Source organism: Papilio machaon, chromosome 3 (assembly GCF_912999745.1).
Source record: "Papilio machaon chromosome 3, ilPapMach1.1, whole genome shotgun sequence".
Classification (NCBI taxonomy): Eukaryota; Metazoa; Arthropoda; class Insecta; order Lepidoptera; family Papilionidae; genus Papilio; species Papilio machaon.
In genome coordinates this window covers 9397898-9422584 of record NC_059988.1, presented here as the reverse complement: position 1 = coordinate 9422584, position 24687 = coordinate 9397898, and the positions used below count along the sequence as shown (strand labels likewise).

Genomic DNA, 24687 nt, shown 5'->3' with positions numbered 1-24687 from the left:
TATACAATTCGTTCATGACGTAGTAAAATGTACAACCTTATTCCGGATCTCAAAGAAATAATCGATAAAACAAATATCACGAAAATAAACGTTTCATATATATAATATATATTGCTTATTATTACTCTTATTTAAATTTAGCCTTTGCAAGTTGTTTGCAAGCAGGAATGCCATTTCCGTTCATTCTAGTGCTTATAGCGTTATTTGTATTAAACCTTAAAGCAATACTAGATCTTGCCTTCTTCACCTTAAGTTCAGAATTTTGGTTGTATTAAAATTATGCGTGGTTAGAGTCCAAGCGTAAGGTTTGGTAAACGATTGAGGGCTTTAAATGCTCATTTAAAAACCATTACATTATTACTCAAGGCTCCTGGAGGCGAAAATGCCTGCATCTTATACATATTTTATACACATAACATGCGGCACCTTCATCATTTATAAAAAGGAGCAAATATATTCGACTAACTTTGTTTCTAGAATGCTTTATCTTTAATTTCAGTTTTATAAATTTGAGGAAAAAATTCCATAGACATCCTTTTGTTTTTAAAATTTTTTGAGGCCATGTACACTTAGCCTTATAGGAGATGTAAAGAATGAAAGAACGAATGGAGAATTACATAAATAAAGATTAAAAATGAACGAATTGTGTTTTACTAAAAGTGAGTGATGGTTTAGAATTAGAAGGAATTCTTTGGACTGCTTACTGCAATTCTTTTCGTAATTTTCTTGTAAATATTATAATAGATGTTTAGATTTAGGTACTTAAATGTGATTCGTGAAAAATTTTACTCGTTACAATGTCCAATAGTTCAATTGACGAGAAATTGAAAGGTTTGCAAGAACGGCTTCAAAATGAAATGCGTACGCGGGGAGATGGTGGTTTACAGAACCAAGGTGGTCTCGGAACACCTAAGTCTGGAGGCCGGAAGTTTAGACCCCGTAAGTCCTTTTGTTGCGATAAGCCTTTTTAATTGATAGTATTAGTTTTCCATTACAGTATGATGTTCTCATGACATCTGTTTTGTGCCATAACATTCTGTTTCAAATTCATAAATTACATGTCATAAAAAATATATTTTGATATAATGTGTCCAAATATCTCAACAAATAAGATGTAAGATTTGCCGTCCTATAAAAAAAGTTATAAGGTTTTATATAAGTATTGCAGCATATGCTTACAATTTGAGGTTGATATTTGTCAATGTTAGGTAGCATCTTTGAGATAAATTTGGTTGCTATTCGCGACGACAGCTTTTGAATCGGGGAGCAGTAACAACGTAAATATATTATTTGCATAACTTGGCATTGAAGACACTGTGGGTGGTGTGCAACCAGACAAACATACAATTTTAAGTATATGTGCATATTTACTGTGTCAATAGACACCATTGTTTTGAAAGGAATAACATTAACTATGGGATTTGGCAAAACATCCTGTCCTGCTAAATTTAACTGCATACATTACTGATAGTCACTAACCTGTAAAGACTTTAGTTCGACTTTATTTTATACTAGCTATTGCACGCGATTCCGTTCGCGGAGAATAAAAAAAAACTTAATTAGCAGCCTATGTGTTCTTCCAGACTATGTTCTATATTGATATCAAATTTCAGAAAGATACATACAGCCATTTTGGAGATACCTTCAAAGATTTTTTCTCTAAAAATAGCTTTCAGCACATCTTTTCCACATTAACTTTAAGTATTTAAAATTTCATGCTTATCCATTCAAACTAATTTCATAATAAGAGTTAGACAGTTTTCACTTCACATATTTATTAAAAAGTACAACAGTTAGCAATATCTGGCTTGTGAAACGATGACTGAAATATAGTAGTTATTCATCTCGGAGTTTGGTACTGTGTGTTTCCCCAAAAAAAATCCCGATGAAAATTATTTCCGATTGATTAGTAGACTGATTGGCACAATAGGAAACATCCTTTGTATTTGTTAACTATGCATGTGGTAAAAAACATATTTATATGACAATAAGAAATTTGCAGTATGGTTATCAAACATTAATTCTTAAGAACTAAGAACCAATAATATAAGTTTTAAATAAAAAGGATCAAAGTATGCAAACATCATATAAAAACATTGTTCTGCAGAGTTTGCACTTGTGTGTTCTTATTGTTGCTTTAAATTAATTGACAAAGCCATGTTTATATTTATTTATTTATAAAAGCTTAACAATTATTAAATATTTAAAATTAAATGTTATATACAATATATTATAGTTAATATTATATGTTTATAAATTATTATTTGTCGCCCGCAACTGCGTCCGCGCGGAATTAAAACAAAACATAATAAGTAGCCTATGTGTTCTTCCAGACTATGTTCTACATCTGTGCCAAGTTTCATCAAGATCCCTTTAGCCGTCCTGGAGATACCTACAAATCAACATTTGTCCATCCATCTAAACATTTGCATTTATAATATTAATAAGATTACTTTACTATAAAAACATTTATATTGATATCATAAAAGTTATTGCAAATGTACATATGTTTTTACATATACACTGTATACTAAAACATACTTACTTCTTACTAATATTATAAATGCTAAAGTTTAGATGGATGGATGATTATTATAAAGTATCTCCAGAGCAGCTTAAGTCCATGCGGACAGTGTCGCGGGCGACAGCAAGTTATACAATATAGCAAGCTGTTGGGGTTGCAATGTGGTTCTTGAACTTTTTGAATAAAATGCTTCTATAATGTGTAAGATGTATAATTTTCAATCACGTTTTACAATGGTTGCAATAAGAAGGGAAAAAAAGTTGCGATTGCGTTACTTTAAAAATGTGCTAATGTCATCTGTCAGTTGTCGTATTATGTCATCTGTCAGTCACAAGTTTCGTTCAACATACCGCCCACCAAAAGGACAGATGATCCTTTTCTAGCTGTCTAAGTTATACAAACAAAATATGAAATCAACTAATAAAATGAAAGAACGTTAATACAATTAAAAGATGTTAAAGAAAAAATAAATTAATAATTGATAGGCAATGGGCATAAATTGACTGCTGGTCTCTTGACGGTCGAACCATGAGATCCGCTGCTACTCCAAACACTGTAGACTCTGGTTATTCCGTCTCCTCCTGGATGTTTGGCTGTAATTCTACCAAGAGACCACTTTCCTGGCGGTAGAGTGAAATCTTTAATTAGTACAATGTCTCCAATCTTAAATTCTTTTTCTAGCTTCAGCCATTTGGGGCGTTGTTGTAGTCTTGACAGATATTCATTTTGCCAGCGCCGCCAAATATCTTGTACTAACTTCTGTGTGTGTTGCCAACGAGCTAAGGGTGAAATTTTGACGTCCTTGAGGTCTGGTGAAGGCACGACGATTGGAGCTTCACCTATTAAAAAGTGTCCAGGTGTAAGCGGAGTAAGGTTATCCGGATCAGTGTCATCTATTGGACATAATGGACGTGAATTTAAGCAAGCTTCTACTTGGCATAAAACTGTTGTCATTTCTTCGTACGTAAGGTGAGTTGAAATTATTCTTTTTAAATGATATTTTATAGACTTGACACCAGCCTCCCACAATCCGCCAAAGTGAGGGCTGTGAGCTGGAATAAAATGCCATTGAGTGCCTTCTGTGGCTAGTTGTTGTGCGATATGACCAGAAAATTGTAGTTTAGCCTCGTTCCAGGCATCGGCCAGTTGCTTATCTGCACCAACGAAGTTTCTTCCTTGGTCGCTCCATAAATGGTTGCATTTGCCTCTTCGTGAGACGAAACGTCGAAAAGCACCTATGAAGGCTTCGGAAGTGAGATCGCCCACTAATTCGATGTGGATAGCTTTGGTAGCTGTGCATATGAAAATTGCTATGTAAGTTTTCGTCGTTCGGTTTCCTCGACCCTTGCACATCAGCGTTTGAAAAGGACCGGCAAAATCGACTCCTGTTTTCAGAAAAGGTCTGGATGGCAGCACTCTTTGCTTAGGTAAGTCTCCCATTAATTGCGTTCTTGATATTGCTTTTATTCTTGCACATATTAGACAACGGTGTACGTGTTGTTTAACTTGTGATTTTACTCTTAATATCCAGTATTTTGAACGTAAATAGCACAACATTAATTGTGCGCCGCCATGCAGCGTTTTGGCATGTGCATCTGCTATTAAATATTGAACAAGAAAGTTTGTGTTTCCAATAACTATAGGATGCTTTCTGTTTTGATCTAGGTCTGCGTGTCTGAGACGACCGCCCACCCTGAGAATATTTTCTTCGTCTAAGAAAGGGCTAAGTGACTTTAATTTACTTTTCTTGCTTACTTGCTTTTTATTCTTTAGCTTACTAATATCTGCGTGAAATTCTTCTTCTTGTGCTTTTCTAATACAAAATTTTAATGCTTCTTCTACCTCGTTTACTGTGATTTCTTTTGCGTTTGCTTTAATATGTTTTTTAAAATTTAAAAATCTTTTGCAATATACAATTGTATTGAGTAATTCACTTAAGTTATCAAAATTTTCTAATTGTGATATTAATGTTGTTTCTTCTTTTACAGGTTCATCGGTAATCAGGTAAGTAATTTCAGGTTTGTTTTTATCCATTAATTTATTTTTCATTTCTAATTGTGTTGGTTCTATATCTTGTTTAATAATTTTAATATATTTTTCAGATAACCATTTTGGACCATTCCACCACAAATCGCATGTCTTCAGAGCTGACAGCAGCATTCCTCGAGAAGCTGGATCTGCGGGATTGTCTTGTGATTGTACATGGTTCCAGTGGTTGTGGTTGATATTCTCTATGATTTCTATTACACGATTTGCTACAAAAGGTTTCCAGCGGTTGGGATCTCCAGAAAGCCAAGAAATGACAATTGACGAGTCTGACCATGCATACATCTGTGAGGTAGGTATTCTTAGTGCTTCACCAATTTGCTTCATAAGTTTGGATAGTAGCAAGGCTCCACAAAGTTCTAAGCGAGGTAAGGAAATTGTTTTGAGTGGTGCTACTCGTGTCCTTGCAGCAATTAAGTTTGTTTCTATACTGCCATTTGTTTCAGTTCTAATGTAAACTACTGCAGCATATGCATGTGTTGAAGCATCGCTGAATCCGTGTAATTGTATTTTATCTTTGTTAGTAGTGGTTGTTCCAATCCATCTTTTCACTTTAATATTTTGGACTGTGGCAAAATCAAATCTTAATTGTCGCCATTCTTGTTCTAGTTCTTCACTGACTGTTTCATCCCATGTTAGTTTCTGTAGCCATAGTTTTTGCATTAACATTTTTGCCAAAACAATACTTGGTGCAATCCAGCCAAGCGGATCAAAAAGTTTTTGTATGTCTGATAAGATGCTTCGTTTTGTAATAGACTTTCCGATTTGTGATAGGCTTAGTGAATATTCAAAGCTGTCTGTGTTTAAATTCCATGTTATACCTAATGCTTTTATTGTGCCGTCTAAATTCATATCAATTTTAACATTTGCAGATCTTTTGTTTTCTTCAATGGACTGTAAGAATTGAATGTTGTTGGATGACCATTTTCTTAGTTGGAAGCCTCCCTTTTCTAGAATAGTTGTAATTTCATGAGCTAAAATTATTGCTTCTTCTGGTGTATCAGCACCTGAGAGAAGATCATCCATGTAGAAATCTTCTATAATTGTTTGTGAAGCAAGTGGATTATGTTTTCCTTCATCATGAGCAACTTGTTGTAAAGTTTTGACAGCCAGATATGGTGCAGAGGCTGTTCCGAACGTTACTCTAAGCAGGCGATATTCTTGCAGGTCTTCGGCTTCATCTGATCTCCAAACAATGTGTTGGTAATCTGTATGCTCTTTGGTGACTAATATTTGTAAGTACATTTTTTGAATATCAGCCATAAAACAAACTTGCTTGGTACGCCATCTTATTAGAAGATATCTTAAGTCTTCTTGTAACTGAGGACCTATAAGCAGATCGTCATTTAATGATATATTGTTTGTGCCCTTACAGGAACCGTCGAATACGACTCGTGTGCGAGTAGTCTCTTTGTCACTACGGACTACTGCATGGTGAGGTAAGTACACTGAATTCTTTATATTCTTTTCTGTTTCAGAAACTTTTTCTAAGTATCCTTTTGTAATATATTCATTTATAACATTTGTGTAATCTGTTTTTAATTCTGGTAATTTATGAAACTTTTTTTCTAACTGCAGGAATCTTCTTATGGCAATATCTTTAGTGTTTCCTTCTGCAGATATAGGTTTGTTATTTTTAAAAGGTAAGTACACTATATATCTCCCTTCTTTATTTCTTTTTGTAGTTTGTTGATATATTTGTTCACAGAGTTCTTCTTCTTTAGTTAATGATCTTTTGATGTCCACTTCTACTTCCCACATTGTTTTCAGAATATCTTCAATGTCAACATGATGATGCATTACGAGGTAAGTATCTTGTGGATTTGTTTGAATCTCTCCAAAAAGTATCCAACCAAGGCTTGTTTTCTGTGCACATGGTGTGCCTGTTGGACCCTTGATGAATTCTTGTTGTAGTATTTGTGCATACTCTTTGACCCCGAGTAACAGGTCAATTGACCCTGGCATGAAATAGTTAGGATCAGCCAGGTTGAGGCCCTTGAGATGTGGCCACGGTTGAGTGTTGATTGTTTTTGCAGGTATCATTGTGGTCAGTTGCTTAGGCATCACATAGGCTTGTATCGGTAAACTAAAGTTGTTATCCCAGCGTGATTTTATTAATAACTGCACCACATGTTTAATTTCTGTTCTTGATGACCCCACACCTATGACGCTTCCCTTCATATGTGTTCTTTGTAGCTTCAATAATTGAGTTGCTTTTTCAGTAATAAATGTTGCTTGAGAGCCTTGATCAATGAGTACTCGCAGCGGTATGATTTGACCAAGCCCTTGTGCTTCTACCAATGCAGTGGCCAGAAGCGCAGTTCCTTGAGTGGTTGTGAGATGGGATGCAATAGTAGTGTCTACTTGTACCGGTTGTTCATCTTCTAGTTTGTGTTGTGAAGCCTGCGGTTGTGGTGAGTAGCTTGTTGAAGCCGCAGTCTCCTGTTCCTTGTTGTTGTGTAGAAGAGAATGATGTCGACGTTTGCAGATTCTACATGAGATGGGTAATGTACATCTTGATGCAGAATGTCCCGGTATAAGACAATTGTAACATAACTTCTTTGATAATACATATTGACTTCTTTCACTTTGACTCATACTTGTAAATTTCTTGCAATGACACAATGTGTGATTTTCATAACACATTATGCATGTTTTGTTTGTTGTACTGGGTGCGGAAACATGATATACTCTCTGTTTGATGGGTTTCATGTCTTTTACAGAATTTGTAAGTTCTAATGTTCTGAATCTTGAATTTAAAAACTTTTGTAAATCCATCCATGATGGTAATAATGATGAATCCTCTTTGTATGAATATTCTTCCCAACCTTTGTGTGTGTCCGGGTCTAATTTTTGTATAACTAAATAAATTATAACTGGATCCCAAGAAGATGTTGATATTTGCATATTCTCCAAATTATTCAAACATTCTAGTGTAGTGTCTAATATGGATTTCAATTGACAAGCGGTAGGAGACATTATTCTTTTTTGGTTAAAAAGTTTCTTCATGATTGAATTTAATATAATTTTTTTATTTCCATATCTATTCTTCAGCATTTTCCATGCATGACCATAGTTATCATTGGTAATTTGTATGTGTGTTAATAGTGATTCAGCTTCAGCGGTGACACTTGACTTCAAGTAATGCAACTTTTCAACATCACTCAATGCTTCATTGTTGTGCACCAATGATACATATATATCATGGAATGAAGGCCAGGACTGATAGTCTCCGTTGAAAGTTGGTAATTTTATTTTTGGTAATTGTGCAAAGTCATTGTGTGCGTGTAACGCCATGTTTGTTTTTTCGCTAGCTTCACTTGACAACTTATTTAATAAATCTTTTAATTCGCTGTCTATAGATATAAATAAATCTTCAACAATAAAGTACTCGTCATTAGTAAAATACGGCAATGTTTCCTTTTGTTCTTTTGTCGTAATTTTAACAAGTTCGTGATGTGCGTTCTTGAATGTTTCCCAGTAATCACTTGTTAATTTTAATCGGGAACCAATATATCCAGGCGTTAATCGTGACTTTGGACATTTCTTGATGTTAGATTGTGTTTTTCTTATCAAACACGCCGTGTCTTCCAATATAGCTACGATTTGCGTCGCAGACGACATCTTGATTTTCACAAAAAAACTTCGTAATCAAGTACTTATATCTTGCAATTTGCTGATATTCGGCTCGAGTTGGGACCAAATGTTGGGGTTGCAATGTGGTTCTTGAACTTTTTGAATAAAATGCTTCTATAATGTGTAAGATGTATAATTTTCAATCACGTTTTACAATGGTTGCAATAAGAAGGGAAAAAAAGTTGCGATTGCGTTACTTTAAAAATGTGCTAATGTCATCTGTCAGTTGTCGTATTATGTCATCTGTCAGTCACAAGTTTCGTTCAACACAAGCAATTGTTGTAGAAGTGTGTCTATTGTCTTTACAAACTTTAATTTGCATAAGAAATATGTTAAAAGATATATTTACACATTGTTTTAAAGATATGAGTTCATGCGGTATCCTCTTTACATCATATATCATTAAGAAATGCTTTATTACCTTTGACTCAGTTTTAAAAATGATGCCATCATTTATATTCATTGCTCCATTTCTTGAAGTATTGACTCACTTCACATCCATTGGGATGTCATATGTTTTATGGAAGTATGACATTGAGGGTCACAGTCTTTATTATTTTATCCTTACTAATATTACAAATGCATAAGTTTAGATGGATGGATGTTTGTTACAAGGTATATCCGAATGGCTCAATGGATCTTGATGTAATTTAGTAAAGATGTAGATAGTCCGGAAGAACACATAGGCGCAGACGGTGTCGCGGGCGACAGCTAGTATGTCATAATCTTAATTAATATGATTTTTTCATTTGTTATGTGCAACTACCTTTGGACCACCTAGAAGGCAGGCGTGAAGTGGAAGTAATTCCGTACTTCGTCTGATGAGACTGGTGCTGGAGGCCTAATTTTAGTCTTCCTTCCCTTTCCACCCTTTTCGTTTTCTTATAAGGGAAGGATGGGAAGGAGAGGTGGATTTGATGGAGGAGGAGATGCATAGAAAGGGGAAATTTTCTCTATTTCTGAGTCTCCACCACCGTTGATTCAACGTAGACTTCTGCAATTGCGGATGTCTATGGGCAGCGGTCGCTTCGCGGCGTTTTCAAGTGGCCGCTTGTCGTTTCTCACCTTGTATAAAAAAAAAAAAACTTGATTAACAGAGCCCCTAAATTAATAGACAATAACAAGTGTTCTAGGTTTTTTTTAAAGTCATGCAACATTCATACAAGAAAATGTACACTGGGTTTATTATGTTTTATAGAAATGTCTTTTAAGTCCTTCATGTTATAAATGAATGTTCCTCACAGATTATTAATTAAAAAAAAAAATCGAAGTATAAAAGTTTGTACCATTCTCTTCCAGTGTTCAATAGAGATATACCACTACCGCCTAGATCACCTCAGGCAACAGAAACTGAATTCCGTATGCGGGAAGTGTATAAGGTAACAAATTTACTGTCTGTTCTCTTAACTGTCTACCGTCTAATGCAAAAAAAAAATCATTAAGATATATGAACATGTCATTTTTAAATTTTGTGCTGTTAAAGTTATATATTTTTATAATTAACTCGATAAATATTATGTACATATAAAGAGGTTAAGTTAAATCATTAATAGATTTTTTTAAATAAGACCGGCAACACATCTGCAGTTCCTCTGGTGTTGCGGATGTCCATGTGTGCAGTTGATCACCTCGGTGTTCCAGCCGCTTGTTTGCCCCCTTCTCTTATAAAATACTTTAGATTTGTTCTGTCATACTGTAAAAACTGTAAGCTGTATTGTTTATTGTAGGTGAGTGGAAAGTTAAATGTGGGTGGTGTGGAGTACCGCTCAAGCATAGATGAATTACAACACATGGGTGAGCTGGGCAGTGGTACATGCGGACATGTTGTCAAGATGTTGCACAAACCTTCCGGAGCTGTCATAGCTGTTAAGGTAATTGTCATACTATTTTTAATATGGATATGTTTTTAATATAGATGTCATTGACATGGGACAGATATTTTAGAAAAAAATTCTTGGAAGGTTTCTTATGATGAAGGAAAACATCGTGATGCAACCTGCATGCAGATATGTGTGAAGTCACCCAACCCACACTTGGCCGGCCTGGTTGACTATGGCTTAGTCACCCCTAAGTTAGGGTAGGCTCCGAGCTTCTCGGTGGGGACGTATAGTGAGCTGATGATGATCAATAGCGCACTGACTAATTTAGACTGCCCATTTTATTTATCAAACAACTCAAAGATATTTGTTGTTTCTTTTTCCAGCAAATGCGACGCTCTGGCAATTCAGAGGAAACCAAACGAATTTTAATGGACTTGGATGTGGTGGTTCGGTCGCATGATTGTCCATTCATTGTACGATGCCTGGGCTGTTTTGTGACGGATGCTGATGTATGGATATGTATGGAATTGATGGCGTCATGCTTCGATAAGCTACTCAAACGTCTCGGTGCTCCGATACCGGAGGCTATACTTGGCAAAGTCACTGTTGCAGTAAGTATGGTATAAATTGATTCTTTAACTGTCTTAACAGATATTTAATGGTTACAAAGGCCTTTAGTGTTCCCATATTAAATTAACGCTAAGGGGCGACATTATTAACCAATCAACGACTCTGTGTGACACAAAGTAAATTTAATAAAAGTAATGCAAATATTTTTAATTTCAAAATTGTGAGATACGTAGGAAAAAGATTACAGAAATCAAATTTTTCACATATAACCTTAAATTGTTAGATACTACAATTTACAAGCTTAAAAGGCAATATTAATCCAATCTATATTTAGATAGGACTATTTAAAGGGCAAAAAATCAGTTCTAACATGAGATGTTCACTTGCAGACTGTGAAAGCGCTGTCGTATCTAAAGGAGAGTCACGGTGTGATCCACCGAGATGTGAAGCCGAGCAATATCTTGTTGGATGAGCGCGGCAATGTGAAACTTTGCGACTTTGGTATCAGCGGCCGTCTAGTAGACAGCAAGGCAAAGACGAGAAGCGCAGGGTGTGCTGCTTACATGGCTGTAACTATATTTTATAATTATTACTGTTTTCTTGAAATGTTTAATACCGCTTTGACTTCATCATCATCATCAGCTCAATATACGCCCCCACCGAGGGGCCTGGAGCTTACCCTAAGTTAGGGGTGACTAGGCCATAGTCAACCATGGCCCAGTGCGGGTTGGTTGACTTCACACAATTCATTGAATTTCTTCTCAGATATGTGCAGGTTGCATCACGATGTTTTCCTTCATCGTAAGAACGTCGGATAAATGTACATATGTAAATCGAAACTCGAAAAACACATTGGTACATGGCGGGATTCAAACCCAGGACCTGCAGATTGCAAGTGCTTAACCCCTGAGCCACCGACGCTCTGTTTGCTTTTTTTTGTTTGTCTCTTTTAAATTAATTGTGATAAAGTAAGGAGCAATATTTTGTTATCACAGCCTGAAAGGATAGACCCGCCTGATCCCAGTAGACCGGACTATGACATTCGAGCAGATGTGTGGTCTCTTGGTATATCACTAGTTGAGCTCGCCACCGGAGTGTTCCCATATAGAAACTGCCAAAATGATTTTGAAGTCCTTACAAGGGTGAGTTGTTTTTATTTATTTATTTCACACTAGCTATCGCCAGCGACTCCGTCCGTGCGGTATTAAAAAAACTTAATTAGTAGGCTATGTTTTCTTCCAGACTATGTTCTACATCTGTGCCAAATTTCATCAAGATCCGTTGAGTCGTTCTGGAGATACCTTCAAATATCCATCCATCCATCTATTTAAACTTTCGTATTTATAATATTAGTAAGATTATAATAAATTTTACTTTTCGATGTTATAAATTTAAAAAGTTATTTTTTTTCTTGATTTATTTTCAGGTAATAGCAGACGACCCCCCCCAGCTGCCAGATACCAGCGATTTTACGCCTGAATTCAAGTCTTTCGTATCTCAATGGTAACAATAATCATCAATCATCAATACTTTAAAAAATAATCGATTTTAATTGTTTTTATATATTTTGCCCGCGACTCCCTCCGCGTAGAATTAAAAAAACTTAATTAGTACCCCTATTTGTTCTTCCAGGCTATATTTTATATCTATGCCAAATTTGAGCAACATCCATTGAGTTGTTCTGTTACCATCAAACAAACATTCATCCATCCATCCAAACATTAGCATTTATAATATTAGTAAGATTGGAGTGTTTGTATCGAGAAAAAAAAACATGATTCTTACACAAGATGCATTTGAGATTTAATAATAAAATACAAATTTTTAAGATTTTTATGTGTATCCGACTGTAAGGTCGCGTTTGTTCCGGGTTTTTTTCCGGAATGGCTGAAACGATTTTAGGTTAGGACTACTATTATTATAATAAGTGTTGTGATTTTTTTAGAAGATGTACGCATCCGGTTTAGTATATACAAAATATTAATTCATTTAAATTGTTATCACTAATTAGTTATTTTAGTGAATTTTTCAAATTATGAAGTAGGATAGCGGCGTCCATGTTGTTTTGGAATAATACTGTGTTAGGAACGGAAGTACTATTGGGGGTAGTCTTATAAAACTTTTTATAAGGAAGCATCCGCTGCTGCTCATGTCAATCTTTATCCATCCGTCATCGCGGAACGTCTGACATCTTATATATATAAAAGAAAGTCGTGTTAGTTACACTATTTATAACTCAAGATCGGTTGAACTGTTTTAGCTGAAAATTGATAGGGGGTTTGGTTTGTGCTTAGAACAAGGGGACGGACATAGGAACTTTTTTATCTTGTGTGCATTTTTTTTTTATTCCGCGCGGACGGAGTCGCGGGTAAAAGCTAGTTTACTTTATTTACGAGCTGTTTGAGTTTATTTTATTGCGAGGATTATTTAGAAGTAGAGTTAAATTCGATATTCTGCTGTTTGGTTATTTTTTTTAAATACTTTTGGTAATTTAATTATATAAAGATTTGGTTTGTTACAGCCTAACAAAGAACTATCGTCAACGTCCGAAGTACCCGAAGCTTCTGGAACATCCTTTCGTAGTGAAATCATGTCGCAGTAATGTGTCAGTGGAGGAGTGGTACGCGACTCTACCGAAGAGTGGTGCTCCGCCCTCGCCCGCTTCCCCCAACGGACACTCGAGCCCGCCAACTCCTCAGCCTGTGAGGAACTTCGTCACCAGCGCGCACCACTGGTCTCCGGATCAGGTCACACCAACTCCCGGACGGTTAGATTTATGTTTTTCTTCAGTCAATAATTTATCACAAGATGGCGCTGAAAACATAATGGAAAAATAGATGTTATCTTAAATCTATATATGTAAAAGAAAGTTGTGTTACTTACACTATTTATAACTCAAGAACGGCTGAATCGATTTGACTGAAAATTGGTGGGCAGGTAGCTTAGAATCAGGAAACGGACATAAGATAATTTTTACCCCGTTTTCTATTTTTTATTCCGCGCGGACGGAGTCGCGGGTAAAAGCTAGTATTTAAGTATATTTTATACAGTACTGTATTTTAGAGTTACGAATTTTATGTAATCATTATTTTTTTATTAAAAATGTTTTTGTCATACTGGCCACTGAGAATACTTACATCTAGTTTAATTAAAAAAAAAACAAAGATTTAGGCGCGAAGATTTAAAAAAGTGATCTCAAGAAGAAACAACGAACTATTGTGTGCTCGTGTAAATAATATTGTTAATAGTATATTAATGGGAATTAAGATTTTAATTTTTTACAATTTTTGCACCACATAAAGGGCAATATGCTATATGTGATTTCATGTAGCTTTAAAGTCGGTACGATTTTTTTTTTCTTGACAATATTCGTAACTTGCTTCAGTTTGGAAGTTCTCGAAATATGAAGGATAATACAATAAGACTAGTTGTCATTGTATATAATATAGATGCTAGATATTTGAAATTTAAACCTTTATATTTGTAAAATAATGTTTTTTTTAAAGATTATATGTTTAAAAAATTGTTTTCAGAGCTAGATGGGCGTCGCCATCACATGCAGGTGGTAGCAGCTCGCAGCCGGCCAGCTTGGAGACAGATTTCTCCAACCACTCTCCCTACCCCAGGCGCAGGTATTAAATTATTTTGTTTTGTATAAAACTGATTACAAAAATTATACAAACACCCTGTGAATATGTTTTTTCTATTGATATTGCGATGGTTATGTAAATTTGAGTGGATTTAAATGCTGTGTTAAACGCTGTGGATATTTTTTTGTATATGATAAGGTGGCAAACGAGAAGGCAGTCACTTAAATTCGCCAAAATAGCGAAGCGACCGCTGTCCATAGACATCCGCAAATGCAGATGCGTTGCCTACCTTTAATCAACGGTGAAGTTGACGCACAGAAAGGGGATATTTCCCCTTCCTATGCAATCCCTTTCCCGCCAAATCCACTTTCCCTTCCCATCCTTTCCTAATAGGAATAGGATGGGAAGGGTTTTTTTTTTTTGTATTAATATGATAAGGTGGTAAACGAGAAGGCAGTCACTTAAATTCGCCAAAATAGCGAGGCGACCGTTGTCCATAGACATCCGCAAATGCAGATGCGCCGATCTTTAACGACGGAGACGGGAACGGACAAAAAGGGTTAAATGTTATTTTATTTTGTTATTTTAATTGCCCTTCCTATACGTCCACTCCACCGACAGATCCACTTCCCTTTACCATCCTTTCCTTATGAAAAAAGGGTGGGAAGGGGAGAGAACTAAAGAAAGATATTGTTCGAGATGTATTTATCAATTTGGGCGTTAGTGATGATAGTTATTTTGTTTTAGGACGATAGAGGCGTGTGCGTCGCCTCCGCCTCCGCCTGTACGCAGAGTTTCAGCAGAGAACCGCTGGAGGGCGTCACCTGCTGTCAGTAATATTAAATATTTTTCCTGTCAAGTATTTAAAACTAGCTGTCGCCCGCGACTACGTCCGCGCGGAATTTAAAAAAATTAATAAGTAGCCTATTTGGTCTTATAAACTATGTTCTACATATATGTCCATCCATCCATCCAAATTAATCTAAACTTTCGCATTTATAATATTAATAATATTAAAAATTATTTGTCACTATTAATTTGGTGTTGTAATATATCAAATTATTTTTTTTTATTTTTACTACAGAAAAAAGAGTGCTAAAGTATTTTTTTTGTTTGTTGTTTCAATTGTGTTTTTTTTTCAATCAAATATTTTTAATTCGCAGAGTTCAGGCAACACTAGTCCTATAGTGCTGCAGAGGTTCTACCATCAGAGTCAGCAGAGGAGATCCAGGGTCGACCTGCATTCTACACCTAGGCATAGAAGGTCAATAATGATTGAGAATGTAACAGTTATTATCCATACATATATTGTATAAATTGTTATGTATAGACATTTTGAATACAAAACTTTAATTATTGGCTTAATTATTTTCTATACCTAATCTTTGTTTTTTTTTTTTAATTAATTCTGGAATTAAACTGAAAAAAATAACTGTTTTCAGTTTAAGCAGAGAACACAGCACAGGAAGATCTCCAGAACCTCCACCAAGAACTAATAGACATCATATGTTAGGACATGACGGTGAGTAATTTTAATATATATCATACTAGCTGTCGCCCGCGACTTTGTCTGTGCGGAATTTAAAAAAAAACTTAATATGTAGCCTATATGTTCTTCTAGGGTTTTATATCTATACCAAATTTCATTAAGATCTGTTTAACCTTTCTGGAGATACCTTCAAACAAACATCATTATCCATCCATTTATCCATCCATCAAATTTTTTTCTGTCATAAGAACCTTCTGACAATAACAAACACAACAAAAAAAAAAGTGAAATCGGTCCAGCTGTTCACGTGTGATGGCGTGACCAAGGGTAATAGGGATTAATTTTATATATAGAGATTTTAGATGTTTTATTTGATTGTAATTTGCCAAATATTAGGTCCTTACATATGAAATTGGCGTTTTGTATGGGAGGAACAAAAAGTCGAATATTTTTTAATATAATATATTTAATTAATCAAAGTATGAACCATTATTTTCTATGCACTTTCGCCATCTCATAGGTAGTTCATTGATCCCTTTACTGAAAAAACCAGTCGGACGGGAATCAATAAAATCTTTGAAGGCGATTTGGACTGCCCCATCGGAGTTGAATTTTTTCCCTTGCAAGAAGTTATCCAAATTTCGAAAAAAATGGTAATCTGTTGGAGCAAGGTCCGGGGAGTACGGAGGATGTCTTAGACTTTCCAATTGAAGCTCTTCTAATTTAGTAGCCGTCTGTTGCGCAGTGTGTGGTCTAGCGTTGTCGTGAAGCAGCAGTGGCGTGGAGCGATTGACCAGCCTAGGTTGTTTAGCCGCTAGCTTTTCCATCATGGTTTGCAATTGCTGACAATAGACATCAGCCGTAATAGTCTGGCCAGATTTGAGAAAACTGTAATGAACAATACCGGCACTAGTCCACCAAACGCTTACAAGTAACTTTTTTGGGGTTAATTTTCGCTTGGGGCAGGATTTGGCTGGCTGGCCAGGATCCAACCATTGCGCTGAGCGCTTCCGATTATCGTAAAGAACCCATTTTTCATCACAGGTAATGATTCGGTTTAAAATACCTTCATTATTGTGCCGGTTTAGTAATGTAACGCAACAGTCGACGCGCGTTTGCCGGTTTGCTTCAGTCAATTCGTGAGGTACCCACCTTTCAAGCTTTTTAATCTTCCCAATTTGATTCAAGTGAATTAAAACAGTTTTATCACTAACATCGCAGCCTGCAGCTAACTCGGACGTGGTTTGCGATGGATCCGCTTCGACAATAGCCTTCAACTCTTCATTATCAACTTGAGTCTCAGGCCGTCCACGGGGCTTGTTCTGCAGATCGAAATTTCCAGAACGAAAACGTTGGAACCAAAAACGAAATGTGTTTTCTTTTGCAATACGACCGCCATACACATCATTCACCCTTCGAGTCGTTTCCGCAGCACTAGTGCCACGGTGGAACTCGTACTCGTAAATAATGCGATATTTTAAGTTTTCCATTTTGTAAAATGAGTGACGCAAACAGAAAAAAACAAAAGAAAAAAAACAAATGAATGACGGTCATCGAACCACAAATACATGAGTCTATAGCTGTACAAATTTGAATTTGGAATTCCTTACCAAAGAGGAGAAATTCGTGATTAAAGTGGCCAGTACGAAAAACGCCAATTTCATATGTAAGGACCTAATATATTTGTTAAAAAGATATAGTCCAATATATATAAAAATGTTTTACAATTGTACATATAATTTCAGCGAATGGCAGCTCAGAACTGGAACCCCCTCCATTACACGAGCGGTTACATCCCCCCTCTCCACTACTGCTTAGTGACAGGTAATACTTGATTATATATATATATATATTAGGGTGATTCAAAAAAAATTTTTAATTTTTTTTTTAACCGATACCCTCTCAAATGTTTTTATTTGATATAAAAAAAATTCTCACCAAACCCGAGCCCTATAGCTCAACTCTAAGGGGTCGCTATTGTTTTTTTATTTTCCCATTTAATTAACATGGGAAAAATCGTTTTTTGTTTTAAATTGAATTTACACATAATTAACGCATTTTTTTTATAAAAAACGATTTTATATTCTTAAAGTAGAGTCTTCGAGCTTTCCAAAACTCTATTACAAAGTACAATTATCTTTACATAAAGACTAATTAAAGCTATTTAAAAATCACTAAATTTGGAAATTTGAAAAATGCTTGGAATTATTTTTTTTTTTGCACAATCCTCAAAATTTTTACTTAAACTATTAGTAAGCATTGAATTTTTATATATTACAAATTTCGAAAATGGTTTTTAGTACGTAGTGTAAGTTGCAGCACACATGATATCAATAAGATAAATGAATTAAGTGTATGATTACAAGTAATCATGGAATATAATTTTGTCACATATTTTTTATATTAATAATCTAAATAAAAAATTGAACATGTTCATTCTAGTTAATAGTTTTTTATTAATGATAATTAGAGTACAATGTAGCAGTTAAGATAAATACGCCTTTCTGATATGCTATTAATTTGAATTATTCTGCATTAACAAGTGTTGTTTAAAATAATTGACAAGCATTTTTCAAATTTTGAAATTTAGTGATTTTTAAATAGCTGTAATTAGTCTTTATGTAAAGATAATTGTACTTTGTAATAGAGTTTTGGAAAGCTCGAAGACTCTACTTTAAGAATATAAAATCGTTTTTTATAAAAAATTGCGTTAATTATGTGTAAATTCAATTTAAAACAAAAAACGATTTTTCCCATGTTAATTAAATGGGAAAATAAAAAAACAGTAGCGACCCCTTAGAGTTGAGCTATAGGGCTCAGGTTTGGTGAAAAATTTTTTTATATCAAATAGAAACATTTGAGAGGGTATCGGTTAAAAAAAAAATTAAAAAATTTTTTTGAATCACCCTAATATATATATATATATATATATATATATATATATAACAATATTAACAATTATTTTATATAAAAAAAGTTTCTTTACGTGTGTACAATCCGAGGTTCTTACTGTGAAAGAAAATGGAGGAAAAGTGCAACTTGTACATAATGTATTGGTGAATAAATTCAAAGATATCTGTAATCCGGCCTGCGCGGTTCACTATGGTCTAGATATCCCTAACTTAGGACGAACTACCCTTGGCGACACAAATGTACCTTGATAAGCGAGAGTTCGGTACAACCGGACGACCTCTATAAGCGAGAATCTCACGTTAGAGAGAAACCTTTATAAGCGAGACAAGATATTGCGGTACTTTGAACTCTCGTTTATCCAGTTTTGACTGTATTTAACAAATCAACAGTTCTAAATTGACATTTTTATTGTCGCAGATTGTCAGAAGGTCGTAGTCAGAGTCTGACGCGAGCTGAATTACGTAACGGGTATCGATCTGACGTCGCAGCGCCGAACAAACACCACGATGATCAAGGTAAATATCATACATTACTCATACAAACATACATACAAATATAAATACAAACAATATATAATACAAATTATCTTTGACATTTATTTCAAAATAAATTATTTGGTATTTTTTTTTAATATTTGATATTTAAATTCAAATATAATTCGGATAATAGATGTTTATGTTTTTTTTGTAATTGTTATTGTGTATTTTATTATTGGTAATTTTGTAAATAAATCCGAGGGCAGCCAGCCTTTGTTGTGATAACTTTTTAAATTAATATTATTGCTGCGCTTGCCACTCTTTCCTTTGCCATTCAATTTGTGTTGAGAAATGATTGTATTGTCTATATTATATATAAGATATAAAAATATAAATATATCTAATGATAGAATCAAATTTTGTGAATTCATAAATAAAGCACTTTATTTTTTTTTTACTTTTAATTTTTGAAGTTTGAAAAAAAGCTATATCATTAGTAAATTTTAATTTAGAATTTGTTTAAATGATTTTTTTATTTGTAAATGTATTTATCATATCGGCGTGGGCACAGCCGCGCCCCGATAGTACTATAAATAAGAAACTAATGAGATAATACAATCATTTTTATTCATCTTCCATCAAATCTCATATTTCTTTTACCATCATTAAATGTACGGGAACAGTAAATTTGAAAGCCAGCAAAATAACTCGTGCTTTGCTTCGCAGTTATTTTACTTAAGATAATGGGATTTAAGAAAAATGTAGAAATAATTATGATTTATAGCAAGATAATATAATAAATCTACCTTTTTTAAGTTTTTTTAATTTTGAGGGTAGTTTTAATTAAGGGTTGTAAGGAAATACGTTTTGTACATTAAGCTAAACTAACAATTGCAAATTGTAGTATCAAGTATTCTAAGTTTGATTATGTCACTTAAAAATTATACATATTTTTTTGTATAATGTTGTTTCATTCATTCTCTTACGAAAAAACAGAGATGGAAATATTAACAGTCGTTATTGGATAAGCGAGAGTTCAAGGGATCGCGACGTTTTTCTCGCTTTTACAGGTTTCTCTCTAAATCGAGGTTCTCGCTTTTAAAGGTCGTATGTTAAAACCGGACTCTCGCTTATAGAGGTTTCTCGCTTATCCAAGTTCTGTATTTGTCATTTTGTTTATGTTTTATCATTTCGTCACCACATTATTATTTGCTATATATTTTCGAAGAAATAAACTATTATTAAAATATTTTAAACATTTAAAATTTATTATGGAACTTAAAGTGACGTAATCTAACTTCAATCACAAAAGAAAAGTTAATTTTTTTTACTGTTCTTTGATGTGTTCTTTGTGTATTTGTTTTGTTGCTAACTGAGAGCATATTGAAGGTCTATATTCCATTAAAAATCTAAAAATGACACTTAAATTATTAAAAAAAATACTTTGGTGTAGACAATCGTTTATTTATATGGATATTTCGAGTTCTCTCAGTTTGTCAACAATAGCTGTGCTTCTTGCCGCTGTCCTCACGCGACCATATCGCCTGTACGTCTGTACGTCACGCCTCGCTACACTAAACACAACCTTAACACCTCGCTAATAACGGCTAAATTCGCTAAACACGCTTCAAATGAACGGTCTATCGTGTCTAAGTAGTGTTTGGACCGCTTTATGCATTCCGAAATATACCTTACTCCTTTTGGATTAAGAGCTAAATTGGTTTGTCGTTTATTGGAATTTCTACGAGATTTTTAATGTTGATTCGTCAGAATTTGTATTGGTAAGTTACTGCTATTTGATATTTATATAAAATAAAATAAATAAAAAATTAATTATAAAAATGGCAACTAAAAGATATTTAATTAAATGTTGATTTACCATATAAATATATAGAAAATAAATAGAAAAAATTATTAGAAGATTAAAAAAAATGTAGTAAAGTGGTGGGCGGTCCAAACGGTTGTATTTGAACAGCTTTTAGTAGCAAGGTGTGGGTGACCATATATCGTCATCGGTCTGTCCTGGCTTAGCGCCGCTGTAGCCGGCCGCAATAGAGAGCTCGCTCGTTGAGATGTAAGTCAATATCGCCTTGCTTCACCAGAGAAAATGGATAGCATCGTATTTTTTAAGTACCAAAGTTACTATTAACACTTGGCATGTGGGCATACTTCGCTCCCGAATTACACGTGCATCGTTCAAATTGACAAAACACGCCTTGTACGTTTTAGAGTTACGAATTCGATTGAAGAAAAAATAACTCGGTGAAAGACTGAGTAACTCGACAATCAGAACTTGTGGTAAGAAGAAATGCAACCCATTGCCTCACAACGCATATCAAGTAATTGTACGTATTTCGTAGATTTGTGGTGGTTAGCGGGTATCCACTACAAATCTACTAAATACGTATTTTTACGTGACTCGCGCTCTATTGACAGACTGAAAAAAAAACGTAGATATATGTTGCCCGCATACCAAGTGTTAAATAATTTGCTAAATACACGATATTTGAATTTGTACGGTCGATGTTTAGTATTAACTTTGTTTTATCTGATTGGAATTGTTGAAATATAACTGAACGATCGGGCTCTCGTTGAGTGGTGAGCGTGTCGCGTGAGGGTGTGGGGCGGGGCGGGGTTACGGTAACTGTGGGCGTGGTCAGGCTGGCTGCACTCGCTGGCCGGGCTGGTGAAGCGCCGGCTGAGCGGCTACGTGAAGTGGCACCATCTTGCAGCGCGCCGCGACCGCACTCATCATCGCGGGCAACAGCAGCCGCTGCACAGGTGAGTGCCGGAGATGGCCACGGCGCGACCCACCACATGCACCACTAGGTACGTGTTTACAGATCTCGTAACACGCGACGCTGAATCCTGGGAGGGAGAAATAATAGTTCCCATACCTATCCTATCCTTTTCTCATTAAAAAAGGGTAGGAGGGAGGAAAGAGAGCTAAAATTGTCTAGCACGATTTCTGTTTGGTCATAATTTTGTACACATCGAGCGCAATTCGTGCTGTTACACTGTTGCAAACTCTTTGTTAGAACAGGCGAAAACAATTTTTCTGAGTATGTTTTCCGACTAAAACCAATTTGACTTCCATAACTCCCACTCTGGATTCTCGTTGTGTCGACATTATCTAGATGCCAGCGAAGTTGATAGCTGCTAGGTAACTATTAAATTAATCGTGTGGATGTGCTGATAATTCTAAAACACAGGTTTGAAACACAATGTGAGTAGTCGTAGTATATTTTACATGTTCCTTCCATGTTGCACTTTTAGTATACGTGTTGCGTAAGCTAGGTTTAATTTAATTTTTAGAAACATTGTCAACAGTCAATTTGATTTTACAATTTTGCTATTGTTACTGTTAACTTGTTGGAAATAAACATCTAATAGCAGTTTGTTATCTTGTGAAAATGTCATCAAAGTATGCGCATGTCTCAGTGCTTTATTTGCGCTTTTATTATGTATCAAAATAATTCAAGTTATTTCATAATCATTATGAACATTTTATCAATACTTTAACATCATATTATTACATTTAACTATAACGAATCAACTTCAGTACATTTTTTATTTCTTTACAAAGCTTGCACTCGCTTTTTCTGTGTACAAAACGCACTCAGACTCGTTTGACCACTAAGGGAGATCCTTAATTTAGATATATTATGGAAATCTACATTAAAGAACTGCTTTAGTGAATATAAGTCTGAGTGTGATAATAAGGAAAGCTAAATTGTATAATACTAGCGGTTGTCGATAGATGGGGCACGAGCGAGAGTTGGAGCGTTCCCGCGTCTCCCCTGCCGCCGCGATCAGCGCCCTCGCGTCCCACCGACTAGCGCCCCCTCACAGAGCCCGCTGGCGCAGGGCTGCGTGCTGCGCCCGGGGACTCGCCCTGTGTGGTGCACCAGTCAGGCGGTCTCACCGCGCCCCGCCTGGGCAGAACCCCGCCCTCTATCACGCCGTGACCCACAAACTGTGCACTCTTAGACCACCTATGCATTATTTGGTTAGCCGAGACAGCGGTCGATCACAGCCGTATTGTGGTCACTATTGTGCTAGTTTGATATTGCTAGCGTTTAGTAGACAGCTGATATCGTCTCGGTTAACCATTGTATCGACAATGTTTTGAATGTTTTCACTTGGCTTCTACAGCTTTAAATATACACTTTGTTTGGTTAATAACTTCAAGTTTATGAATTTATGGCAAAGCTTCTCACGTTATCTGTAATTGAAAATGCGCGCGAAATGTATTGACAGTTTAAAAATGGCGGATTCACTTGTAAAAATGTGTATTTTTGAAATATATTTAATCGCGGAATTATAATACTCGTTGTTAAAATTGTTCTCTTAATAAAGCTAAGTGAAAACATAGCTTAATATTAACTAAGACCAATAGTAATGGCTGTAATTTTCGTATCGCGTTCGGTATTTTTACATTTGGTCCTTCGACCTTTGGACCGTGTTTGCGTTAGTTAGGAGATCGGCTAGCTAATGTTGTAACGACTGAAGTATATACTGTTCGGGCTTAAATATTTTTTTAAAGATATAAGATTTCGATAAACCAAAGACTGTTCTTTCAATTCTAATCTTTTTCTGTATAACTTCTATAACTCTGTCTTTTAATGTCTGTGACTGTGACGTAAATTAAATTGTCTATGGTCGTCGAAATCTTTTATATCTGTCAATTGTTGTAAAATGTATTATAGTGTTTTTTTAAAGCGACAAATCCTTTAAAATTGTGTGAAAGTTAATTGTAACCTCGGAGTAATGAAAGTTTATCTTGAAACAGCACTGTGTGGAATGTAAGGTCGGTTTGGTGTTTGAATATTATAAAATACCTAAGTGCAATTCACAAATAGCGATATATTAAGCTAAAAACACCAAAAAGTTCAAGACAATTACGTTTTAATGTAAATATATTAATAAGTTTCGCTTATATTTGATAATGAAGAGATTTGCGCTAGGGTTAGTATGGCGGAGGCATTACGGCGAGCGAATTTGAATCTTATGTACAATAGAAATAGTGTATAATTTTGCTAAACATCATTGCTTGTTAATTCACCTTGTGCGAAAAGACTCTTAATTTAATATTTTTCTTGCTAATTTTCAGTACTAAAGAGACAATAAATAGAGTCGAATTCGAAAACTGTGTTGAAGTTGGTAAAGTTTAAAAAAATTGTGGGAATATTCCTATTTATCATTTATAATATAGTGAAAAAAATATTTCGATGTAAATATTGTGTATATTATTAAGATACGTTTGAAATGCAATAAATATGTTCAATTCATTTTTTCTATACAATTGTGATGAATGCGGTTTGTCTATGGACAGAGATGACGCAGTTTTCGTAAACATTTTTATTTTTCGAAATAGTTTTTTTTTCTAAGATAGTTGTTCTATCTTTATAGCAAGTGCAATTGGAAACGCATTTTGTAATTTTTTGCGTTTTTATTGAAACATTTTATTTCATATCATATTTTTTTCATTTTTATTTGTCTTTTATGTTCGTAAAACGCAAAAAATTGTCTTCAAGGGTGCTGTTTTGTAAATATATTATTTTTTCGTTAATTCATAAAAGTCAATGTCACATAAGAAAAGTTTTTTATTAATTAAGTTATC

The 24687-nt window shown here is 34.9% G+C and overlaps 1 protein-coding gene across 4 annotated transcripts; it reads left to right on the top strand.

The window, feature by feature from the left end:
* Nucleotides 1-653: 653 nt before the first annotated feature.
* On the top strand, nt 654-24213 carry LOC106711754 (dual specificity mitogen-activated protein kinase kinase 7). 4 transcript variants are annotated; one of them, XM_045686671.1, is made up of 16 exons: nt 654-939; nt 9506-9585; nt 9934-10077; nt 10410-10637; nt 10986-11165; nt 11592-11738; nt 12023-12099; nt 13118-13363; nt 14130-14228; nt 14934-15015; nt 15350-15450; nt 15629-15708; nt 17421-17499; nt 19006-19103; nt 21797-21845; nt 22825-22994. In XM_045686671.1, the coding sequence occupies exons 1-16, from the start codon at nt 798-800 to the stop codon at nt 22901-22903; spliced, it is 1911 nt and encodes a 636-aa protein (XP_045542627.1). In that variant the 5' UTR covers nt 654-797; the 3' UTR covers nt 22904-22994. The 4 variants fall into 4 exon arrangements, with proteins under 4 accessions (XP_045542627.1, XP_045542626.1, XP_045542629.1 ...); XM_045686670.1 differs by having other exon boundaries at nt 21725-21845; XM_045686673.1 differs by having other exon boundaries at nt 21725-21893; nt 22825-22900.
* The last annotated feature ends 474 nt before the right edge of the window (nt 24214-24687 follow it).